Here is a 24824-nt window from a genome sequence, read left to right on the forward strand (position 1 = left end):
TGCTTCCTCTAGTACAGGTCTTGGACCTCAGCCACAAGCTTTGTCCTGAATGTATTTTTCCTGCCTCTTTTTTTCTCTCTCTCTCTGTCCCTCTCTCTCTCTGTCTCTCTCTCTTTCTTGCTCTCTCTCTCTTTCTTGCCCTCTCTCATTGTTGGACGGTATACATGTTCCAAGAAGCGATTGGAGTTAAACGTTTATGCAGTCTCATGCTGTCTGACTCTCTGTGGTATTTAATGCCGCACCTTGTAGCCCGTTAGAAATTACCTTGTCAAAGTCCAAAAGCCACAAATTAGCAACAAGATCATAGGGTAGTCTCCGCTTCCATCTACTTTGGCTCATGTTCTCTGTCAGACCACAAACGATCCTGTCTGTCTGGTGTTGGGGAGTGTTGGGGGGGGGGGGGGGGACGAGGAGGGGGGGGGCGGCCTTGTTGGTTCTTGGGCATTGACGATGAAAGCAGTGAGGGAGAAAGAAAAAACAGTTTGAGAATCTTGTTTTCTTGTTGTTTTCAGGGTTTCTTCCTGACCGTTTCCCCAGAGTCCATCCTGAAGGTGGCAAAGCACGCCTCTGAAAACAACAAACTCTTTGGCCTGAACCTCTCCGCTCCCTTCATCAGCCAGTTCTTCAAGGAGCCCATGATGAAGGTCATGCCGTACGTCGACATCTTGTTTGGGAACGAGACGGTGAGCCAAACAGACCATTTGTCAAGACTTCTAGGAATGATGTATGCTGTTTGCACAGTTCAAAACACATTGTTTTGGGGTCGGTTGCCTGTGTGTGTGTGTGTGTGTGTGTGTGGCAGTCTTAGGGGGAGGAGGGGGAGTTTAGAGTACATAACAGTTAAAGCATCAAATTCTCTCAATTCGTCGCCCGCTATCCCCCCTCCACCCCAACAGCCATTTAACATTTCACTTTGCAGCCGCCCCAATGAAGAGACCGATAAGAATTAGCCCTGTAATCATTCATCTTAATCGTGTCACCATTTCATGCCGGTTAATCTATTGATTTTTCCTGGCCCATGTGGAAATGAGCAGTGTGTTGGAGGTCAGGCTATGGTCACAGACTGGGCTGCTGCAGGGAAGTGTCCCCTAGCTGGGAAAACAAGTTTGCCTGAGAGGCCCACTGCAGCTCTGGACTGTACTCTCACCCCCTCCCCCCTCAGCCAGCCAGCCTCCCCTACACCCCTTCCCCCGTTGCCAAAGCCACTAAACAGGGCCTGGTGTGTTCAGTGGAGAGCAGGTCCTCAGAGCGGGGGGTGGAACTGGAAGAAAGTGCTCGCAGGGTTGAGGATTTATGGGTAATGCTGACTTCAGCCTTCCCCCCCATTCCCCCCCCCAAGCTCCTGAAGACCTGCCTCTGCATACACTCCCCACTCTCTCTCTCTCTCTCTCTCTCTCTCTCTCTCTCTCTCTCTCTCTGTCTGTATCTCTCTCTCTCTGTCTGTATCTCTCTCTCTCTGCCTCTCCCTCTCTCTTTGTATGTCTCTCGCTGCCTAATTGCTGTGAGGAACGATTCAGCCTCACGCTGCACTCACTGTACATTTTACAAATCATCTGTACTTTCTGGTGGGTGGTACTGTAACTGTTTGTGCACACACCTTCCAGTCATTATCGTTTAATGACTCTGATAATTACTCTCTAGTGTGTGTTTTGGAAGAGAATGCACTGTCTTTTGCGAGACCCTGTCCAGGCCTGTGCCCTATAATCAAGTCTTGGTTGGGCCTCTTAGTCAAAAGCCAGCATGGTAAACACCAGGAAATGGAAACTCTTCCAAGAAGCAGAAGAAGAGGAAGAAGAGGAGGAAGTCCTCCCGGGCCTGTAGGGCTGTTTCCTGTTTCCTGTCCAACGTGTGTTGGGTCTCCTCCTGGCCTGTGTGGGCTGCTTGTGTGGAGTGTTGGGTCTCCTCCTGGCCTGTGTGGGCTGCTTGTGTGGAGTGTTGGGTCTCCTCCTGGCCTGCCCTGTGTGGGCTGCTTGTGTGGAGTGTTGGGTCTCCTCCTGGCCTGTGTGGGCTGCTTGTGTGGAGTGTTGGGTCTCCTTCTGGCCTGCCCTGTGTGTGCTGCTTGTGTGGAGTGTTGGGTCTCCTCCTGGCCTGCCCTGTGTGGGCTGCTTGTGTGGAGTGTTGGGTCTCCTCCTGGCCTGCCCTGTGTGGGCTGCTTGTGTGGAGTGTTGGGTCTCCTCCTGGCCTGCCCTGTGTGGGCTGCTTGTGTGGAGTGTTGGGTCTCCTTCTGGCCTGCCCTGTGTGGGCTGCTTGTGTGGAGTGTTGGGTCTCCTCCTGGCCTGTGTGGGCTGCTTGTGTGGAGTGTTGGGTCTCCTTCTGGCCTGGCCTGTGTGGGCTGCTTGTGTGGAGTGTTGGGTCTCCTCCTGCCCTGTGTGGGCTGCTTGTGTGGAGTGTTGGGTCTCCTCCTGGCCTGTGTGGGCTGCTTGTGTGGAGTGTTGGGTCTCCTCCTGCCCTGTGTGGGCTGCTTGTGTGGAGTGTTGGGTCTCCTCCTGGCCTGCCCTGTGTGGGCTGCTTGTGTGGAGTGTGGAGGAGAGGCTGCTCATATGTTTGGAGGCAGACCTCCCACCATGCCCCAGCCAGACAGGGCTGGCCATCATACAGCGGGCATGCTGAGTGACAGGCAGCAGCACCGGATCAGTCACACTCTGGCCCCCTATTACTCTCCCCAAACACACACACAAACACACAGCCCCCCAGCTTCAGCGATGGATCAGCCCTTGCTCACAGTGCTTTCATAACAAGCCAATGACACTCAGGATCACAGAGACACACCCCCCCCCCTAGCCTGGAGAAGATGCCAGGAGCAAAAGCTAATGTGTCTCAGTGTCTCCTCCCCTTCCCTCCTCACCCGGGCCCGTCCACTCCCTGTTCCCACACACTGACTGAGTGGAGTTTACAATACAACGTGCATAGAACTGAACACACTTTGAGTTTAAACAAATTGACATTTGTTTTCATATAAATTACTGAGATTTGAAAAGACTTTCCAATTTCGTGCCATGTACTTCCCACTAATAGCATGTTCTCTTCTTCTGCTTGACATTCAATCATATGCACTATAACGTCTTGCTATATAATATATAATAAAATAATGCTCCATTTAGATGGCAGTTTATTTGACTTGCTTCTGCTGTTCTGCTGTGTGTCTGACAGAAGCTGCCTAATTCTACTGGAACTTAATCCTGCTGGTACTTGTTTGAATCCTGGCATCAGCAAGCAGGGCCTGCCTGCCTGCCTTCTTCCCTGCCTGCCTGCCTGCCTGCCTGCCTGCCTGCCTGCCTGCCTGTCTGTCTGTCTGTCTGTCTGTCTGTCTGTCTGTCTGTCTGTCTGTCTGTCTGCCTGCCTGCCTGCCTGCCTGCCTGCCTGCCTGTCTGTCTGTCTGCCTGTCTGTCTGTCTGTCTGTCTGTCTGTCTGTCTGTCTGCCTGTCCAGCCTTACATGACACTGTAATTACTGACTGCACTACGCTGCACTATGGCCTTTTGGGACATCTGCTCTTCTGCTGTGGGGGGAGAGGGGGAGGGGGGGAGCACACAGACAGACAGACAGGCAGGCAGGCAGACAGATAGACAGGCTGTTTCTTTGGTGCCTGGGCCTCTGAGATGGAGAGGACAGAGGAGTAGGAAGAGTCAGACTCACATCAGACTGAACTCCACTTAATTGGCAAACATGTTGTGTGCTAACCCTGGCTCGGAGCAGGCCTAATTGAGTCCTCCTGTGTTGTCGTCTCCTGACTCCCTGACATGAAACCCAGGGCACTACATTTCCCCACCTTTAATGGCCACAGTTAATTAGGCCTGAATGAGGGAATCATTACTGCCGGAGAAAGGGGAAAAAAACACACTCCAGCGGATTCCCCGATAAAATTAGCCACAAATGTGCTTTTTGCCTTTTGAGCGTTGAAGATAAACCACACAATGTGGGGGGAAAGGATTGGGTCATTACAGCGGATTTGTATTGTGGAATTTTAGACATATCATAGACAAATGGAACGATTAATTGAGCCAGAATTAATCACCCTGACTGATGTTCTATAAGCCGGAATTCATAGCCTGCTCGATTTAGATCACTTCAAGTAATTGGGGGGGCTTTTATCTGGGCAGTAGGAGCAACAGTTGAATGATTTAAAAATGCCCCCCCCCCCTCCTGGTGAAACCCCACCAACCACAGATGAGGAGCTTCAGGGTTTGGCCCCAGAGCCAATCCCTCCATCCCCTTCACCCCCCCCCCCCCCCCCTCCTAGTTTCTCTCTCAATCTTTCTCTCTGGTTTCTCTCCCTCTGTCTCTCTGTCTATATTTCTTCCTCTCCTCCCTCCCTCTCTCCCTCCCTGCCTCCCCTCCCTCCCTGCCTCCCTCCCTCCTCCCTCCCTGCCTCCCTCCCTCTCCTCGCTCTCCTCCCTCCCTCTCCTCCCTCCCTCCCTCTCCTCCCTCCCTCTCCTCCCTCCCTCCCTCCCTCCCTCCCTCCCTCCCTCCCTGCCTGCCTCCCTCCCTCTCCTCCCTCTCCTCTGCCATTGACCTGACATGGTTCTCCTCCTGCAGGAGGGCCTTCTGCATGCCTCCCAGTTCAGTCTGTTCCGTTCAGCCCCTCACCTCTCTTATGGATGTGGCCCACGGTCCCCGCTCCTCCAAAACGACAGGCAGCCATTGTAATTGAATCCTCAATAGGCTAGCCATTTAACACAAGTGGAAACAGCATACGGCTCCATATTAATGCACTTTTCGTCCAGACGAGAAGAATCATCATCATTTCTGTGTTCAAGCTGTTCTTTAAGAGCCTTTAGCCAGCCTACTCCCCGGGCCATAAGGGGAAAATGACACAGATTCTGTCTTCCTCTGTACTTAATGAATGTTCCTCACCTGATATTTGGTGCCGTTTCTCTTGCTTGTTTTCACATGCGTCCCCTCCGCCGCCCCGTGATGAAGGTGGCAGGAGGCTCCCAGCTCCACAGAAGGTTATTGTCATGAAAAGCCCCTCAGGCATTTTGGCTCTCAGCCCTCTCCATCTGCATGCAGTGTGTGTGAGGTGCAGGGGGATTTAATGATTTTTCCAGGACAGGCTGAAGTGTGTGTGAGTGTGTGTGTCTGTGTGAGTGTGCGTGTCTGTGTGTGTGTGAGTGTGTGTGTCTGTGTGTGTGTCTGTGTGTGTGTGTGAGTGCGTGTCTGTGTGTGTGTGAGTGTGTGTGTCTGTGTGTCTGTGTGTGTCTGTGTGCGTGTCTGTGTGTGTGTCTGTGTGAGTGTGTGTGTGTGAGCGTGTGTGTGTGAGCGTGTGTGTGTGTGTGTGTGTGTGTGAGTGTGAGTGCACACGCACACACGTGCAGTAAAGGCAGAGAGAGACAGAGACACGACCAACATGGCGGCGTTCTCTGGAAACCTCCCACATTCGTCATCCAGCTTTGTTTGTTTGACGGACTGCTAGGAAGCCTTATCTCCATGGTGAAGCCTGTGACTGGTTATCGCCGCCGTGACGTGTGCGGGGAGTGCTGCTCGCCGCCGGCAGGGTGTGTGGGTGATGGCAAGTTCACTAAAGACCCCTGAGGGTAGAAGGGGTGTTCTCGCTACAAGAAAAAAAAAAAAAAAGAACAGTCAGAGGGAAGGTATTTCCCTCTTGACAGCTCAACCACAGGACGGGAGACGTGTGTCTCACAGTAGCTCGGGGAAAAGATCCTGTCTCACTGGCTAAAACAAAGAGATATGAGAGACAGATTAACATATCAGCGGTAACAGCCCTCCTTTGTAGACTCCAGTGTGCGGCTGTGTGGAGAGAGACGGAGGAACCTGAGGCATAAGCCTTGTCGTGTCTTCACACGGCACTGGAAGGCCAACTGGAAGGTCTTTAACAGCCTGACTCCCATCTCCTCCCTCAGAAACTGTGTCAACCGAGGAGAAGAAGACATCAAGCATTAGATCTGCTCTTCTCCTCTGGTGTGGTCGGCGTCTAATTGAACGCGCCCTCTTCTCTGAGTCACGCGCTCTCGCCGTCGCTGCACAAGCAGGCTGACCTTTGCCGCCAGAGGAGCATCAGTGACGCGCACGGTGGCCATCAGTCGAGGGGGAGAGCTCAATGTGAATGGCTGTCTTGTTTTAATTGGAGCCTACATCACATGGAGTAGCATCGCAGGCCCAGTCCGCCCCACACAGTAAGCCACCGTGTCAGAACGTGTCTGTGCACCATATCCAACACTTTAACTGCCACGCGTTGGAAGCCCTACATTTGGAGTAAACGTAGAGTTTACCCAACTGTGTTGGATCTCCTTACTTTATCTGTTTATTGGGTTTCGCCAGATTGTTGTCATCGGAGCATTTGTAAAAGTGCTTTTTATAGAAAACTGTTATTTTAAAAAAGTGACAGTTGACATATTGCGAAACACCATAAGAGCTTGCGAAGACTTGAAAAAACAAACAGACACAGTGAAAAACTAAACCAAACCATATCAGTGATAGACACTAATAGTACCGCAGCAGATCACAACAAATCCAATATCAATCGCCCTCCAAAACACTGAAGTAGTTTCAATCAGGAACGAGTGAGGACATTCATCCCCTAACATGTTGGAAGAACTGATGCCATATTTTCTCAAACATATTGGGGTTCTCAGTACTTTTATTTCGCCTTTCGAGAGAGTCGTCCGTGAGCGAGGGAGAAATTCTAGTTGGAAGTTCCGGTAGGGGAGCCCTCCCCCAGCCTTGGGTGCCTGCCCTCCCTCCCCCAGCCTTGGGTGCCTGCCCTACCTCCCCCAGCCTTGGGTGCCTGCCCTCCCTCCCCCAGCCTTGGGTGCCTGCCCTCCCTCCCCCAGCCTTGGGTGCCTGCCCTCCCTCCCCCAGCCTTGGGTGCCTGCCCTCCCCCAGCCTGGGGTGCCCTCCCTCCCCCAGCCTGGGGTGCCTGCCCTCCCCCAGCCTGGGGTGCCTGCCCTCCCTCCCCCAGCCTGGGGTGCCTGCCCTCCCTCCCCCAGCCTGGGGTGCCTGCCCTCCCCCAGCCTGGGGTGCCTGCCCTCCCTCCCCCAGCCTGGGGTGCCTGCCCTCCCTCCCCCAGCCTGGGGTGCCTGCCCTCCCCCAGCCTGGGGTGCCTGCCCTCCCCCAGCCTGGGGTGCCTGCCCTACCTCCCCCAGCCTGGGGTGCCTGTCGGGGGGGAGGCCACTTCAGCAGCCAGCATGGCTCCGCCGGAGGAGTCCAGCTAACCACTGTAATCGTGCCAGTCCAGGGCCGGCTCCCAAAACTTCTGGATTGAACCATGAAATATTACAAATTGCCGGGGTTAAAAGAGGAGGCGTTTCACAACCACGCCACGGCAAAGTAGAGAGCACCTTTAACAAGCTGCCATGATAGACAGAGATCCCGCCGGCCAGCCAACCAGCCAACCAGAGAGACAGGCAGGTCATCCTGGGCTCTCACGGTGGAGTCCTCTGAAGGAGAATAATTCTGGATGTAAGAGGAGATCTAGCGCTGGGGGCGGATCGATAACAGCCGTGCTCTGCTGGCACTGAGGCCAGTCAGTGTATTTCTGTCACAGCGGGGGGGGGTCAGCGCAGGATGTCATCTTGTTGCCGGAGCGACGCAAGTTTGAACCCCAGCCGACTCCTAACACCCTACAGAACACTCTCCTGGTTCCCTGCTTGTGATCCCGTGAAACCTTCAGAACACTCTCCTGGTTCCCTGCTTGTGATCCCGTGAAACCTTCACCCCCCGCCCCGCCCCCTCCCCCTCCTTATCACCCATCCCCTTATCCACAATGTTGGAGAACTGCCCTTTGTCTACCAGGGCCTATTCCCACAGTCCAGGGAATGCTGTCATGTTTTCCAGTCCCTTGTTCTCCTGTTTGATTGGCTCCTCCAGTCCACTGTCATCAGAGGATATGGAGGTCAAACAGAAGTCCAATGTATGGAACTCAGTGTGTTGGGGGGAGCTGGATAAATAGGGTTAGGAGTTGAGCTGATGACTAATGACTTTTACTATCCCCCAAATTAATTAAATGATATCAAATGAATGTGCGGTCAAGGAGGTTGTTTTTTTGGACTTGTTTTGAAAACCTCACTTCCCTGCCTGGCTTCTCTCTCTCCTCACTCAAACTTGACTGGCTGGCTCGCTTGTTTTTGTGACCTTAATTCTTGCGGGGCCGACTGTAGCATTCCGAGGCATTCCTTCAAAGAAAAACCAAAGCCCTGTAGTTATTTTTCTTCTCCAGGGCAGCACCTCGGCCAGCATGACCAGACACATGCACGTGTGTACAAGCAACAGGGTTTGTCACTGACTTCCCAAAAGAGCTCTGCTTTTCGTCTGGCAAGAGGCCATCTTTTGCCACATCAACAGATAACAGATTAGACATCATCTCCTGTTTCATATGGAGAATTTATCCAAACAAAAGCTCTCATCTCCCCCCTCTCGTACACGCAAATGGTTTGAATTATGTTGAGGGCTGTTATACCCCTATTGTTTGAAGCGTTCAAATCCCAGAAGATCAGATCTTTGTTTCTCATTAGGAGGTAAACAGAACGGGGCCAAACTCTCACATGTTTATTATCCACAGGAGGGCACAGTCGCTGTTCTCTTTGGAAAGGCTGGACACAATTCAGTCTGATGAAGAAAATAAAAAAAACCTTGTTTATTGTCTTGACCTTTTTCAGCCATCAAAGCCCCCCCAGCACCAAGCAGTGAGTCTTCCCCCCGGATCATATAATGAGCGAGAAGCGACGGAGCTTTAAATAACGAGATGGAACCCACCGCTGTGGTCGCCGCTCCTCTAACCGATTCTGCAGCGGGGAGCAGCTCATCTCCTGCTGCCCTCTCATTCCACTTCCTGACAGTCAGTCGGTGGGGCGCCCGGGTTCGTATGCTGACCCCGTGTAAAAAGCCCCGGGGGTGAGATCTGTGATAGAGGCCCTCACTGCTGATAAGACCATCACACTGAGAAACCCCTCCCCCCTCCCTCCCCCCCCCCCCCCTCCCTCCCCCCCTCCTGGATCAGACTGTCGCTCCGCAGCGCCGCAGACACACCAGCTTGCAGCGTGAGGTCACATCCTGTGCCGTTAACTCCTCCCCCTCTTCCCCCCCCCCTCCCCCGTTTCCTCCTCCCTGATCCCTATCAGCTGGGAGATGTTTATGGACTGCACATGTTTCCGATCGTTTAAACCTTTGGACCAGTGCTGGAGGTAACACCGTGGTCCCTGCGGGCACTCGCTAAGAGGCCGCTCCCCCTGCCTCCTCAGGGGGGGGGGGGGCGGGGTGGCCCCCTCAGGGGCACCGTGTGGAAACTGACCCAATGGTAGCATAGGTGGACCCCCCCCCCCCCTCCCCCAGGCTCCTCGGTTGCTAAGCAGCCGTGTTTGTTTGGAACGCCTGGTCGTCAGGCACAGCCTCAAAACCATCATGGCTGCTTGTGTCGTCCAATCAGAAACTGGCTGTTTTATCTGTGTCTGTCTGTGTCTGTCACTTGTGGTGAACAGCTTTCAATGGACACGCTGATGTTGTCTATCTAGGCTGGATCTGACTGACATTCAGACACTTGGAAAGTCCTGTCATATCTCTTTAATTACAACCACAGACACTTCCTTGCCAGACCGTTCTGCAGAAGTGAGTTCCAGAGGTGCAGAAAACACACACAACAGGGTCATAAAGTGCACTAGATGGAGTTCCCACTGGCGGTAATGCCGATGTGTGCCTTTGCACGTCAGGTTTGGCAGGTGGCTGTGTTTGTGGCATGTCATGCTCCAGCAGAAATGCTGCATTCTCTAGCTAGCCCCGGCAGTTCACAGCCCCAACACACCTTACGTCCTCCTCTGTCCTCCTTCAGAGCAACCACCCTGGCCTGCTACCCCCACCTCATCCTCACCCCCACTTCTTCCTCACCCCCCACCTCATCCTCACCCCTCCTCCCCCGGCCCTCTCCTCCTTCAGTCAGGCAGTGGGGAGCCCAGTGTGGGGCTGCATGATCCTATCAGCCCCATGCAGCTGTTCTGGGCACCAGTATCTGGGGTGTGGCATCTCCCGTGCACTGCCTCCCTGTGCTGAGGGGGAGGGGGAGGGGGGAGACCGGGCGGTCAACATTCCACAACCAGAGCACAGGTGTGACCTTCGGCAACTCTCAGGGCAACACCCACCCCACACACACCCACACACACCTCCACCACCAACGATGTTCACTCTGTTCTGTACTGAATCTTCCCCACCCACCCCCCCTCTTGAAGTATGCTGAATGAGTAAACAGTGTTGTAATAATGATGAGTTTATGCTGTGGGTAAAACTTGAGCAGAGTGCCAGCTGTTGTTTTGGTTTGTTTTCACTCTGCTTTTAAGCTGCTAGAGACACTTCAGTGATGTTTCTAACTCTTGCATTCATTCTAGGAAACTGTCATGTGCTCTATTTTTATATTCCATACTTGATACACTCGATCCTTGGCAAAGCTGTCCGTTTGTCTTAAGGCTTATTTGTTACTTAATTTTTGTGCGAATTCATGTCAATGATCTGTCAGTGATTCAGTCAGGTATTTATCAGTGTCAACAATCTCTCCTGTGCCTTTTGTTACTTCTCTGCTTTCTCTGCTTCTTAGAGTACACTCAGTACTTCCAGAGAGGGAATGCTTTCTAATCTTGCCTCATTATGTTTCATAACAAGCCCACTGTAAACCCAGCCAAATCCAAACCCAGATGGAGAAAAGAAACTGAAACGGAAAAAACGGGTTCTTATTGAAATGTCCACAAAGGGGCAACTAAACACAAGTCCGGCTGTAAATAACTTGTCAGGGCCGCCTTCCCTTGTCCCCCCCTCAGTCCCCCCCCCGCCTGCCCACCCTTCCTCAATGTCAAACACAATTCAATATCTACCACAGCTTCAGCCGGGGCGAACACGGTCGAGAAAAGCCCTTCTTTCTGAATGGCCTAGGGGAAACTGCTCTACTCAGCTTATCAACTTTTATTAACCTTAACACCGAGGCCTGATCTTTGATTTACATTCTTTCTGAAACTCCGAAATAGGATCTTTTGTCCTCTCTACGCTGTTCTCTTCGGTCCTGTGACATCTGCTTGACAGCTCGTTACACAGAGGAAGAGAGCGAACAGCATGTGATGTTGTTGTGGTTTGTTAACCTTATTATTTCGGTTTGAGTGCCAATGACTTCTGTAATTGCATTTTCCCGCTTGCCTTGTGGATATCCTTACCTATCACAGTGACTGACATTACAAGCAGTCAAACAGAGTTGTGTTTTCACCCCACCGTTGGCCCAAAGGGAATTGGGTCTGTTGACACATGAATTCAGATTTATTTATATATGTAATCACAAATTGAATTCCCAGACGCACTGACTTTTTATTGCCTCTTGCGTGTAGTTTGTATTTTTTCAGCTTCTGTTTTTAATGAAAGTACCTGTTCTACAGTGAGAAGCATTATTACATGTAGCGGCAGATCTGGTCCAGGTTTGGGAATTTCCTCAAGGTTTACATTTAGTCATTTAGCAGACGCTCTTATCAAGAGCGACTTAAAGTAAGTACAGGGACATTCCCCCCGAGGCAAGTAGGGTGAAGTGCCTTGCCCAAAGACACAACGTCAACCTTCTGATTACTAGCCCGGTTCCCTAACTGCTCAGCCACCTGACTCCCTGTGTATTGAAATCTGTCTTCTCTCCATGCTCTGATGAGTGGCCTGGGGCGAACAACCAAAGTGTGTGTTGCAAAAAAAAAAACTGAACCAAAACAAAAAGCTTTTTTGCATCAAGCGTGTAGTCTATTTCCTGTTTCATTTTACTTGGCAAGAAATCTTAGTTGCCCCCCTCCTCCTCCAGCACCCCCCACCACCACCCCACCCCAAACCCTTTGACTGGGTTTTGGATTATTAACTTAAGCTCTCTAAAAATACCCCTTTGACTGCATGAGCCTCTGACAGCACTGGCACCATCTCCCCATGTTCGGAGAGCTTTATCCAAACCACCATGGCAACACAGGCAGGGGCTAGGAGGTTGTAAGCCCCGCTTGTTATCCCCTACCTTGCACTGCCCCCGACACCCCCCCCACACACACAGAAACACCCCCCTCCCCCACCCCGGTCCAGCGTGATGCCATCTTGACTTGAGGAACCAGACTGGGCCCGGGGAATGTGTAATCACAGCCTTGGTTGAACAAATGAGCTGGCTTTCTGAGGACTGGAAGATCTGGCCCAGATGCCTCTTGATGACACTTGCCATTGTAGCGACAGCTGCAGAGGAACATACTGTGGTCCTTCACAAGGAGTCCCCGGCCCTCCTCCAAACAGGCTCCTCATAAAACCAGAATACATGCAATCTGTGGTCATCTTGTTAGGGTGTTTTTTTAATGAGCGCGCTACGGAAAACACACGATTCATCACTTTATGTGCTCTCATTCGCCCCCTCAGCGCTTGTGGTAGCCTAGCTAGTTGTTGTTAGCGTCGAAAAGACGTTTTACGAAACGACTTAAAACATGGTCGTAAACGCGAAGATAACGTCATGCGACTTTACTTCACACAGCAGCTGTTCGGTGCATAGATACACGTAATGCCATGTTTATTAGCTAATCTGCATAATAACACTGGCAAGGGTTTTCTACGCAAACAGTGAATATCCATAACACTCTCTTTCGCTTCATTGAAATTCATAAATGCCTATTACACACAGGTGGCTTGTAGGAAGGTTTGCCATTGGATGTTCCATGCTGCTGACAGCCACTCTTCCTGAAGAGCCTTTCCTCACGACACAGATGCTAACTGAAGAGGGTAATAGAGGGGGGGGGGGGGGGGGGGGGGGAGGGGGAGGGGGGGAGATAGAGATGGAGTCTTGCCGCCCAACGACAGCGTTATTCAGCCTTCATTCAAGCGTCCCTTTTTAAAGCTTTCCTGAAGAGCTCGAGAAGACACATCTTTGTTTTGACAACACGTTTGTCAAGCTGCACGAAGCCCGGCGAGAGGTTTCGCCTGTGATGACATGTTCCAGAGGAGGAACGTCAATAACTGCTCACAAATAAATGAAAACAAATGTGAGCACCTCGAACCTCAACTTACCAAAGCCTCTGCTCATTAAAAAGGGCTTGAGTGGCCACAGTCATTGACTAGCTCTCTGAAGTGTGGGTGGGTGTGTGTGTTGTCTGTGTGTGTGTGTGGGTGAGATACATTGACATATTCCTGGCTGGGGTTATGTCGATCCAGGGCAGGGAGGCGTGAGGAGAGCTTCACCTCCAGGGACCAGTCACCTTATCGTTCCATGTCACTTCCCCTCCTCCCCCTCCTGCCCCTCCTCCCCCTCCTCCCCCCCCCCTCCCCCTCCTCCCCCTGCTCCACCTCAATGAAGAGCAGGTTGTCATCCTGTCCCCAAGGTCACACTGCCAGGCAAGCCACCGGCCCCTTTCATATAATTGGATCATTTAGCATCATAGCATCGACTTATTGCTTTGTCTGAGGTCGTGAGGGAAGCCAGTGTGCCGGCTTGTCACTGGTGATTTGTGCAGGCTTCATGGCCCCTGGCGTGCCGCAGCCTCTACTGTTGATTAGTGGGGATCCACAGAGCGAGAATCACCTGCTGTATTAAGCTGTATCATGCACTGTAAACTGTGGTCAGCATTGAATTCCACTAGTAGGGGAACCCCCCTCCCCTCCTCCATTTCCTATTGGGTGGTTTCACGGCCTCTGGGCTGAAATGGTGTGGCCTTCCCCTCGCGCTCTGGTTGTAAGATGAGTTAAAGTGGGCCAGAGGATTAAATGGGTGTGCTTCTGCTGGTGGTCTAAATCAGGAAGCAGCCTGCCTCCCCGTCACCTCCAGTGACTCAACCCCTCAAGCGTCAGTGCCACACAGCACACATGCTACTGTAGCTGCTAGCTGCTAGCTGGAGACAGTGAGATGGCTTGACTCTTGTGTGCCGCTGGTAGTGTGACACTCTGTTCTGCTCCTCCACTCTATAATTAACTGCTCCTTTCTGTTGTTTTTGTGTCGTTTTTTTTGTTCAGGAGGCGGCCACTTTCGCCAAAGAGCAAGGCTTTGAGGTGAGTTGACCGCCAATTGCACACTAAACAGATCCGAAAGGTTTATTTTTGCTGATAATGAAGTTCTTTTTGGACAGTGATTGATGTGCTATTATACTCTCCAGGCTTTGCAGCAGTTGCTATGGAAACCTGGCAGTCGTCATGGTTTCTTTGTTCAGCCAGCTCTGTGTTATGACGCACTCAGCTAGGTCTGCACCCAACATCGCCTACAGATGTTATTTATTGAATTTTGAAAAGCCTCTTGGGAAGCTGAGAAGTTGGGCACGGTTTCAAGCCTTCCTCTCCAGGCTTCGGGCTGGTCAGGTTGCCTGGTTAAGAAGGGGCCTCGTTAGCTTCATTACACCCAGAGAGGACACAGGTCTCCTCTGCAGCAGCATGCCTCGTCCTACAGCTCAGACAGCCCTTTTAATAGCCCCCATGACTGCCACCTGTGGTTCCTCAGATTATGCAAACACGAATATGACAGGGCTTGTTAGAACATAGAATATGCGTGTTTTTATTGGGGGGGGCTGCGTCTTAAGTGGAGGATGAATGATAGTGGTCCTCCATCGGTCCCTAAAACACAAAATCACAAAGACAAATACAGGAGAGTTCTGAAGCGGGCAGAGGGGTTTTTAGTGGCGTCTCTTTATTTTATATATTTTTTCCAAAGGTGGAGCTCCCTTGGAAATGGCTCAGCTCTGGGTGAATAATTGTCATCCAGAATCACTTACGGTGTGATCAACGTGACTGGAATAGAAATGCAATCCTGGTGACTGTGACAGGTTTTAGAGAGGAAGGGATGAGGGGGAGGTGGGGAGGGGGGAGGGGGGGGGCTCACATCACAAAAAGTAAATATAAAGGGCAAAGCACAGACACTCCAGCAAGTGACAATCCTGTGACATTTTCTGTGTCAACTTGATTTGTCAGAACACTCTGCGAAATTGCATTGGACGAATGTGATTTCTCAGATAACATCACTAGTATGTACTTACAGTATTTCCAGATGGTTCAAGCAGTTGAAGTGGACTCTTCTGTCGTGTATTTGTGATTTGTATTTTTTGGGGTAACAGTTTTGGTCTGGGTCGTGTGAAGGTGAACATAGAAAACATGAGCGAATTACTCTGCAGCTCCTTCCACTTTGAACCGACATTGTGATAAAGTATTTGAATGAAAGCTCATCTCAACATATTTGTGCTGTATTTGTGTGTGTGTGTGTGTGTGTGTGAGTATATATATATATATATACTTACATACTTATTCAAACGCACACTAGGGTGTTTTTATGTAGAAAGCTTGTCTACTGACTGTTTTCCAACGAGAGATAGTCTTTCCTCCACTTCCAGAACACCCACGATCAGTAAATCCAACCACATTTAGCCGCCCGATTGTGATCAGTTTCCTTTAAACGGTCAGAGAGGAGGTATCTGTAGAGCAGCCGTAATTGAATCTGTCCCTGGCTCTTTTTCAGAAGCAAGCTGCATTGGGGAGAGGACACATTTTTCAGTGGCTTTGATACAGAAACAAAATTTAGCACCCTCATATTTTACGGTCGAAAACGAACCGAGAAACAGCAAAACGCACACGTGGCAGATTTGGGCCTGATCAATCATAAGCACGATCAGGCCTCCGCCGTTTGTCAGCAGTAAACTAAATTGACCATGTGTGAATCTACCCCCAACCCCCCTCCCTCCCTCGCCCCCCCCCCCCCTCCCTCCCTCCCTCGCCCAAATTCATATGCACTCACGCTGAACATTATTTGTTTTCTGCATTGTGTCGCCGTAGGACGCAAACAGGTAAGAGGACCGTCCTCCCGGGTGAAATAACATCTTGTTTGTGTTTAATTTTGTGGTGTGCCCTCCTAAACTATCACAACACTTACCCTCCCACCTCCAGCTTTTCCAGCCTTCAGGTTCCACACTGACGTCCTCCTGGATTTAATGTCAGCGAACATAAAACCAAAGTGTGACAACATGCCGGAGCTCTGTGCGGTTTAGCATTCAGTGTCTGGAGGAGTGCTTGTGGTTACGTTCAGTCACAGTGACAAATTGCTTCTTTGCTGTTGCCTGCTAACAGCCTCTGTATTAACCTCGCCATTAGCACTTACTTAGGGTGTTACACCCATTTTTCCTCTGCCCAAGGTCTCTCCGGACCTCTTAGGGCTGATTAAAGGACGTTTGGGAAGCATTTATAGGTGTTAAACCTCATTGGCTAGAGTGTGCCCACTGTGACTGCCGCTATTGGGCTGGATCCTATCTCTCTGATGACTCCCTTTCTGCTCTGTGTGCGCTCGCCCGGCCCGGGGGGGTCCTCAGTGTAAGCCATGACACGGGTGCCAGCGAGGGAGAGGGCTCCCGAGAGCCTGTTTGCCTGGTGTGTTAGGACAATGTAGGCGTCTGGCCCACTGTGAGGTGCTGATGAAGACAGCCCATGCTGTCATAGTACATCATGATGAGTTAATCATAAAGCACAACTGACAGGTGTGGAGTTTTTTTTTTTCTAGTTTTTTTTTCTATCCCTCTCATGATCAAAGGCAAGCACTCCGGAGAGTTCCGTGGTCTCCAGGCAAATATCCATTCTGTGCAGATGCTGCAGAGAGATGGCCTGTTTCAGGAAGAGAGCGATGCCTCTTCCTCACTGTGCCAATCCCCCAACCACTCTCATGAGCAGCTCTGTGTGACAGCAGCCAAGTCTTCGCACCCGGCTATTTTCATCTCCCCCCCTCCCCCCGCCACCGCCATGGAATGTGATACACCGCTAGTCCTGAAGTTCTCATTCATCTCGCGATTTCTCGATTAGAAAAACATTGAGCACCTACATTGATCCCTCTCGATCTCTATCTCAAATTGTTTTACACCCCATCTATTTTCATTATCACTTGATCTCTCGTCCGGTATTGGAGAAAGCCCCCCCCGCCACCCACCCACTCACTCACCCACTACCACCCTCCCTCAAATCATTATTTCGAACCCTGATTAACTCTCCCGAAATTGGCTCTCTCCTGGACTCTAGGCTACAGTGTTCATTTGACTAATGGAAGACCTTATTATCTCATGCTGGTGTCCTTGTGTGTTCGCAGACGGACGACATTGCAGAGGTGGCGAGGCAGGCCCAGAGCCTGCCCAAAGTCAACAAGAAGAGGCAGAGAGTCGTGGTCTTCACCCAGGGCAAGGACGACACCGTGGCAACTGTTGGTACGGAAACACCTCCCCCCCACCAACCCCCCCCCCCCCCCCCCCCATAGCTCATTTCCCAACTCATTTCAGATGGAGAATCAAATGTTCACCTGCAGTAGATCACCTGTTGTTTTCCTTCACTTGGTTCTCGTCTCTTCCCAGTGCAGAACACTGCCTTGAAATAGCTACATGCAACAAGTGCAAATGGCAACAATATTTTCTTTGAAGCGAACCGCAAAAATTGACACCAGATGTATAGAAAATCAAAGGCATTGCGATAAGCCATGTTGTTCTCTCAGTACAAAAGAGGTGTGTAGGATGAAGGAGGCAAGCATTGATTTGTGAAGTACTTCTTACCTTGTCTTGGGCACATTCCCAAGCAGTCCTGGGTGATTTAGCTCAACATGTCAGCTCTCTCTTTCTCTCTCTCTTTCGCTCCCTTTTTCTCGCTCTCTCACACCTGGGGGGGGGGGGGGGTTTCTTCTGTCTGTTGAATCTTATTTTTCTCAGCTCCTTCTCAGGGAGCATATTTGTCGGCGTTAGTAGACATTAAACGACGGCATCATCGTAACTGGTCATGGGGTTTCAGGGCTAAGCTCTTTGTTGGGGGAGGGAGGGCGGTGGGGGGGGGGTGATGGTCTCCGATTACAGCTTGGAGCCTTTGCCTTTGTTTGGAGCCAGGGGGTGTCTCTCCTCAGTGCCCTGCCAGTTCAGTTCACTGACACGTGCACAGGGATGGAGGGGACTTCAGAGCCAGCCTCCAGACCTGAGGCCCAGCCTCCAGACCTGAGGCCCAGCCTCCAGACCTGAGGCCCAGCCTCCAGACCTGAGGCCCAGCCTCTAGACCTGAGGCCCAGCCTCTAGACCTGAGGCCCAGCCTCTAGACCTGAGGCCCAGCCTCTAGACAGGCTACCACAGTACAGCCAGGCGCCGCTAGACAGCTTGTACCGTAGCGCCCCACAGCATCGATCCAGCAGCGTAACCCCCTCCTCAGCTCCTGGTGTGGGATTCAACGGCTGGCGCACACCCCTGTAGGCAACCAGACTTAATCACAGATCACTAGTATTAATCTTTCATCTAAGTTAGAAGATTGATACATCAATTGCCATTCATATGAAATAAAACAGAGAGGTTTGGTTAAGTAGTGTTTAAATATAGATTAACGCACATCCCTTTATGCCACTTTGACGGATGGCATTATATTGAGCTAATAAGGGAATTTGTGGCTTTGTCATTCTTCATACAAGTGTAGGGTTATTGGAAGAGGCTTCCCTCACATGGGGGTTTGAGTGGGATCCTCCAGGCCCAACGCTTCAAAGGGAAATGAAGCCATCCATTGTCGTGCAGGTGTTTCCTAGTGATGGATAATTCCTGCCGCCTTCTCTCGTTGCTCCTGCATGAAGACAGAGCTCTGCGTCTCTGTGAACTCCATATAAAACACATGATGAATGCAGGCGGCATGAAAGACAATGTGTTTCTGATGTCATCTACAAAGGCAAACATGATAAATGTCATGGAATGTTCTAGCAGTGGGATGAGGCGCTTACAGACGCAGGCGTGGCAGAATCGCTGTGCGTGTGTGTGTGCGTGCGTGTGTGTGTGCGTGCGTGCGTGTGAATACTGTGATTCACAGAAGCCAAATAAATGTCAATGTAAAAAGAGAATTAAAGATTTTCATTTCCCAGAGGCAGTGCTCTAATAAACTTGATCTCTCATTTTGTTTGCAATTTGTCCTCCTGTCAGGATTTGATCGTTTGCCAGCCCCTGCATGTCATGTTAAACCATTTGAGAGTGATTAAGGACAGGAGAATGCCTTCCCCTGTGGTATAATTCTCTAAAAAGAGATGTCAATTTGTTATTGTTATCTGTTGGTTTGTCCTGCCCTTAATTTGGATACTCAACTAGTCTTTCATCACCTGCCAGCTCCCAACATGCCTACAGAGAGCTGAGAGGGAGGGAAACAGTCGTTCATTTAGCAGCCGCTGACATCGCTGAACTGCTCCGTGCTTTTGCTTATACACCCATTAAAGCGCTAATTAAGATCATTGTGCCCTGAACCTTAACGATGAGATCTAATAAACGATCATTCAGCGGGAGGGAGGGGGGGGGGGAGGGGGTGGGCAGCTCTGAACGCTGATCAGGACTAGATCAGGCCTGAGCCAGCCTCCTCTCTGCTGGGGTTTAGGGCTCTCCAGGGCCCCCCGGAGGACAGGTCCTGGCTGGGAGGGCTTTAACTCTGGAAGAAAGGACCAGGTCTATAAGCGTTAATCAAATGAGGTGAAGTCATTTCAAGTCCCTGATGATACAGGCTACTAGCCAGCAGCTCCTGGGCATGAGAAATAGCCCCTCCTTTGAGGCAGGAAGTGGAGAGAAAACAGTGTCTACACGTTGACGTTTGCGCTGTTCTTACGGGTTTCCCGATTTATTATGGTAGTTTCATCTGTTCAGCATTATAATCAGCTATAAGAGATTTGTTTTAAATTGTTGATGTAGAAAAGGCCCTGTTTTGTTTGGGGGGGTTTTCTCTCGAGAGAAAGATGGAACCATTTAGCAGCTTATCCTCAGTGAGTGACCTCTCCTCTCTCGCTTGGCGCTGACTCATGTTGGTGTACCATGTCTCTGCCAGTGGTTACAGTGAAGACAGACGACAGGCACCATAAAGAAACAGATTGTATGTCATTTTGCTGCTAACCTGTTAGCATTGCCATGAAAGCATTGGAAATCCTTCCTTTTCTTGGAGATTCTAGTTTGGGTGGAACAGGGAGGAATTGTTCCAGCACTAGGGTTATTGGGTAGGTGTGTTGCTGAGAAATATTGTCTTTAAACTGCATGATTGAATGTGCATTTTGAAGCAAAAAACTAATTCGATGACTTGACGTGTTTCAGTTTTCCTAGATTTTCTTGAGCGACCGTGCTTGTGTTGTGTAGCGATGTTGACAAACTTACATTTGCTAACCTGCAAGCCCTTTTCTCAACCTGATGTCAGTCACAAATGAAAGTAAACAGAATTACATCAAGCATGTAATAATTTCAAACTATAGTTCTATGTGCTTATTATCAAATCGTATGCGGTGTCTTATTTGCAGCCTTGTTTCTCAGACCATAGGAGAATAACTCTGCCCTGCTGGAACGGTGAGAATTTGCATTGTTCCGTAGAATAACCATTAACAAAGGCCCTAATTGATACAAATTTCAAAGAGTCTCGTCTGTTGAAATGATTCCTCGAGTAAAATCATTAGCATTCAACAGTTGTTAATGAGGGAGTAACAAGGAGTGAATTAACAAAAGCATATAATTGCGAATTATTGTTCGGAGATATTTAATTCTTAAACAAATCCCTGCTTTTGTCAATGCCACAGGTTAACTGTTGAAGAGCAGGCACGCTCTCACACACGCCCTGCACTGCTTCAATGAACACAATCAACCTTTATTATACTTGTACTTCCAGCGCTACAAGAACCTGTAAAGAGAGTGTAGCAGAGTTATAATGAGTGCAAATAATGACCTTGCCCTCATTACAGTGAAATGTGAACTGATTTTCGTGGAGTGATGTTTTCAGACATGCTACAAGCCAGTAACAACAGTCGCTGAGTTTTTTTGGCAGTGGGAGTTTTTATGACCATTTCCATGAGCGCCCTTTGCCAAAGAGCTCTTTGTGTTTCACATGGCAAGGGAACAGGCGGACTGTAACCTGAGCTAACTTGTCAGTCAAGTTTAATCATTTGCCTCAGAAGAAGTTCTGGGAACTGTTCACTTGCAGGGGATTGGCAGTGATGAGAGGAGAGGGAGAGGAGGGGGAGGACGGAGAGGAGGGAGAGGAAGAGGTGGAGGAGAGGAGGAGGAGAGGCGGAAGAGGTGGAGGAGAGGAGGGGAGAGGTGGAGGAGGGGGAGCAGGGAGAGGAGGAGGTGGAGGAGAGGAGGGGGAGGTGGAGGAGAGGAGTGGGGAGGTGGAGGAGGTGGAGCAGGGAGAGGAGGAGGTGGAGGAGAGGAGGGGGGAGGTGGAGGGTGTACTATGTTTCTTGTGTTTTCTTTAATATACAGCCTTTAATATACAGTATTTCTTATGACTGGTCACTCACTGTGATTGAAGTGACGGTTGAACATTCAGGGTCCACATTACACTTTGACGAGTATGTCGGAAGTCTTCTTGAGGATGCTGTTTATTCATAATGTGTCGTTTGTAATCGTATAAACATGATTGTGTATAATAATCTGGTCAAGGCCAGTCTATCATTCAGGCAGAACACATTTTAACAATCTCCTCTACATACAAACGGTAGAGTAAGGATCTTGTGTTGGCTGTGGAATAAGGCATATTCTCTCATCTAATCACCAGACATGCTAAAACCATGGAGTCGCATGTATTTAATCAGCAATCACATTGTGTTAGATTCTTCTTCATTAAGCAGGGAAACAGTTACGGACTTCTCCCGCAACGACACATAATCATCACAGCGTGTCGCGTCAGCCTTCATGTGTGATTAGCGGGAGTTTGAAGGACCCTTGTGTAGCGTATCGTACACTTCTATATGTGATATTGTATGCATGCATGTAGAAACATCATGCTGATATTCCATCAGCGTGTTCTGCCGTGTGTCTCCCATCTGCCTCCCCTGCCACCCACACTGGAAACCCTCATGAAGGAGTAACCTTTGTTTTGAGCTGTGTAAACAGATTTACCATCTGAAGTTCTTTTCAGAGCCTTAGGGCTATTGAACAGCACAGCCCATGCTCAATAATTACAGCAGTTCCTATTATGGCTCTCCATGCAACACCTGGGCCTTTTAGCAGTGTCTTGTGTTGGTGTTTTGAATTAGACCCCTCTTTATATGTAAACAGCCTCACAATTAATGATTTCAATCTTTAACTGCGGAATAATTGACCAACTCTGATTTATTATTGGCGCAATTTACATGTAGGACGTGCAGTTAATCATTTCAAAAGGGAGGAGGGATCACAAGCTTGATGTGCAGCATTAATTAAGCAAAGTCGTTATGCTACTAATTAGCTGATCCTAAAATGATCCTGGACTAGAGTCGTTTATTATCAAAGTGTAATCAGCTGCTTTCCTGAAAGGGAAACGGTTCTCTCAAATAAGCCACGTGCGATTGTTAGTATTCTCCATGTGGCTGGTCACTCCTCTACATGGGTAGTATTAATCCAGGATAATAAATTGTTTGACATCTGGCCAGTCAAACAACAGCGTCTGATTATCGTACAGTGTCAGACGCAACACGGACTCAGTCAGACTGGTCAGGTGGGTGGTGTTCCAGTCAGGCTGGTCAGGTGGCTGGTGTTCCAGTCAAACTGGTCAGGTGGGTGGTGTTCCAGTCAGGCTGGTCAGGTGGCTGGTGTTCCAGTCAGACTGGTCAGGTGGCTGGTGTTCCAGTCAGACTGGTCAGGTGGGTGGTGTTCCAGTCAGGCTGGTCAGGTGGCTGGTGTTCCAGTCAGACTGGTCAGGTGGGTGGTGTTCCAGTCAGGCTGGTCAAGTGGGTGGTGTTCCAGTCAGGCTGGTCAGGTGGCTGGTGTTCCAGTCAGGCTGGTCAGGTGGCTGGTGTTCCAGTCAGACTGGTCAGGTGGCTGGTGTTCCAGTCAGACTGGTCAAGTGGGTGGTGTTCCAGTCAGGCTGGTCAGGTGGGTGGTGTTCCAGTCAGACTGGTCAGGTGGCTGGTGTTCCAGTCAGACTGGTCAGGTGGCTGGTGTTCCAGTCAGGCTGGTCAGGTGGGTGGTGTCCGCTGCTCAGAAGGTGGAGGCGTGTGCTGTTGTGTTTCGTTAGCAGGGGGGTTCATTAGGGCGCTCCTGTTGTCTTCCCTTAATCTCCCAGGTTCCCTCTCCCAGGAACAGGTCGGCCTCCCAGTGTTCCTTTCATCCCGTGTGTCAGTCTTTCGTCTCCCCACACCTTGTCTGAAGGTTCCCGTCGGCACGGAGACCGGCCTTGTTTAAAGAGCCTGTGTGTGGTTTCAATCGTACGGACCCAAGTTGGTGATTTAATGTCGTCCTCCACCTGGAGACGTTGTCATCCGAGTAGACGTGGTCTCTCCTTTCTTCCTCCCCTGGTTTCTCCTTTTCAACTGGAAGTCTCTTTGAAGAGCATGTGCTATCGATAATTGAAGCCGTATATTCCGACGGAAGATAACGCGCCGCGCTCAATTAAAGGGAGGGTCGGACAGGTGGTGTCTGTTTTTATGATAAATGAAAGTATTCTCCGCTAATGAAGCACATCTCATTTATGGGTTGAATGTGGCTCGTCAAATATTAACTCAGTCATTGACCTAACTGATCTAGCCTGTGCTCCTCAGCATGTCAAGACTCTTCTGTGCTTGTCCGCAGGTGAGAAGGTGACCATGTTCCCCGTGCTGGACATTGACCAGAACGACATAGTGGACACAAACGGAGCAGGAGATGCCTTCGTGGGAGGTACAGTTACGGCATGTTCTGGTCTTGTTTGTGCCACTTAACCGCCACCACAGCTGGGTCCTCGCGTCCCATATCCAATTAACCTCTGATTCATCACCAAGGAAACAGGGTGGCATCTCTAGATCACGCCAACGTGACATTTATCTCGCTGGGTTTGCTCGGCGTGAAACGGTCCTGTGGTCACGTGACACAGTCATTCATTGATTCCCCCAAGAGGATGAGGTTGCCCCTGTTATTCCCACTGCTGCTGCCTCTCATGTCCCGTCCCCCCCCCCCCCACACACGCTGGGAGGCGCTCAGCTGACCTCTGACCCCCTGTGCTCCCAGGTTTCCTGTCAGAGCTGGTGCAGGAGAGACCGCTGGAGGACTGCATACGCGCCGGCCACTACGCAGCCAACGTCATCATCAGACGGGTGGGGTGCACCTTCCCAGAGAAGCCAGACTTCCACTGATACGCTCCGTATCCAAGCTCCGTATCCAAGCTCCGTATCCAAGCTCCGAGCAGCTTCATGTCTTCTTTATGAGACACCTGAATTTTACGTTTGCCTGAACGTTGTGTAAAGTTTGTACAATGACAGTAATGCCACGATGAATGGATCGTCGACATTACTTGTATGCATTTATTTTGGGAAGTTGTTTAAAAAAACAAAAACAAAGCATTGGTCTTCTTCAGTAGGTAACTTCATAAGCAACACGCCACTAGATTTGTGTGCCATATATTGGCATTATTAAATGTCATTTTCTGTACAGACCTTTATTGCAATATAGGCTATTTATAGGTTACTGTGTCCAATAAGTGATCACTCTCACATGAAGAGTGTGAGTCTGGAGAAAAAAAATTGGTGTCTGCTGAATGAATAAAATAAATCTTAAAATAAAAGATCAAGTTTGTGTTACAGCGCACCATGTTTCCTGGAGCCTTCAGTATCAACACAGCCATGGGTGGTCCCAGTGTATGTCGTCATTCATTACATTTCAACAAAAAATGTGTCATCGTACAAAACGGCGGGTTGTTTTTCACCTTTTGACAGAAAGAGGCAGCAACAAGTGAAGCGTTTGTGGTGGGCACAGTGGGCCTCCCCTCCCCCTCATCAGCAGGAGGGGGTCCAGGGCTGGCCGGGCCTCGTGGCCTGGTTCTCCTCAGGGTTCTCCAGTCGGCACAGTGGGGTTCTAACTGGATGCCCATAGTCCCTGGGTCTCAATTGCACTGCTGCAGGAGGTCGTTTTTCCCAGTTATGGGATTAGGGGTTGCTCTTCATGGTGATCATTAGAAGGACCTGAAAAT

The 24824-nt window shown here is 50.2% G+C and overlaps 1 protein-coding gene across 1 annotated transcript; it reads left to right on the plus strand.

Annotated features, from left to right (window-relative positions):
• Positions 1-475: 475 nt before the first annotated feature.
• Positions 476-24440, plus strand: LOC124475306 (adenosine kinase-like). Its single transcript, XM_047031807.1, has 5 exons — positions 476-683; positions 13932-13967; positions 17026-17140; positions 23453-23539; positions 23867-24440. The coding sequence occupies exons 1-5, from the start codon at positions 636-638 to the stop codon at positions 23989-23991; spliced, it is 411 nt and encodes a 136-aa protein (XP_046887763.1). The 5' UTR covers positions 476-635; the 3' UTR covers positions 23992-24440.
• The last annotated feature ends 384 nt before the right edge of the window (positions 24441-24824 follow it).

This window comes from Hypomesus transpacificus, chromosome 13, assembly GCF_021917145.1.
Source record: "Hypomesus transpacificus isolate Combined female chromosome 13, fHypTra1, whole genome shotgun sequence".
In the NCBI taxonomy this organism is placed as follows: domain Eukaryota; kingdom Metazoa; phylum Chordata; class Actinopteri; order Osmeriformes; family Osmeridae; genus Hypomesus; species Hypomesus transpacificus.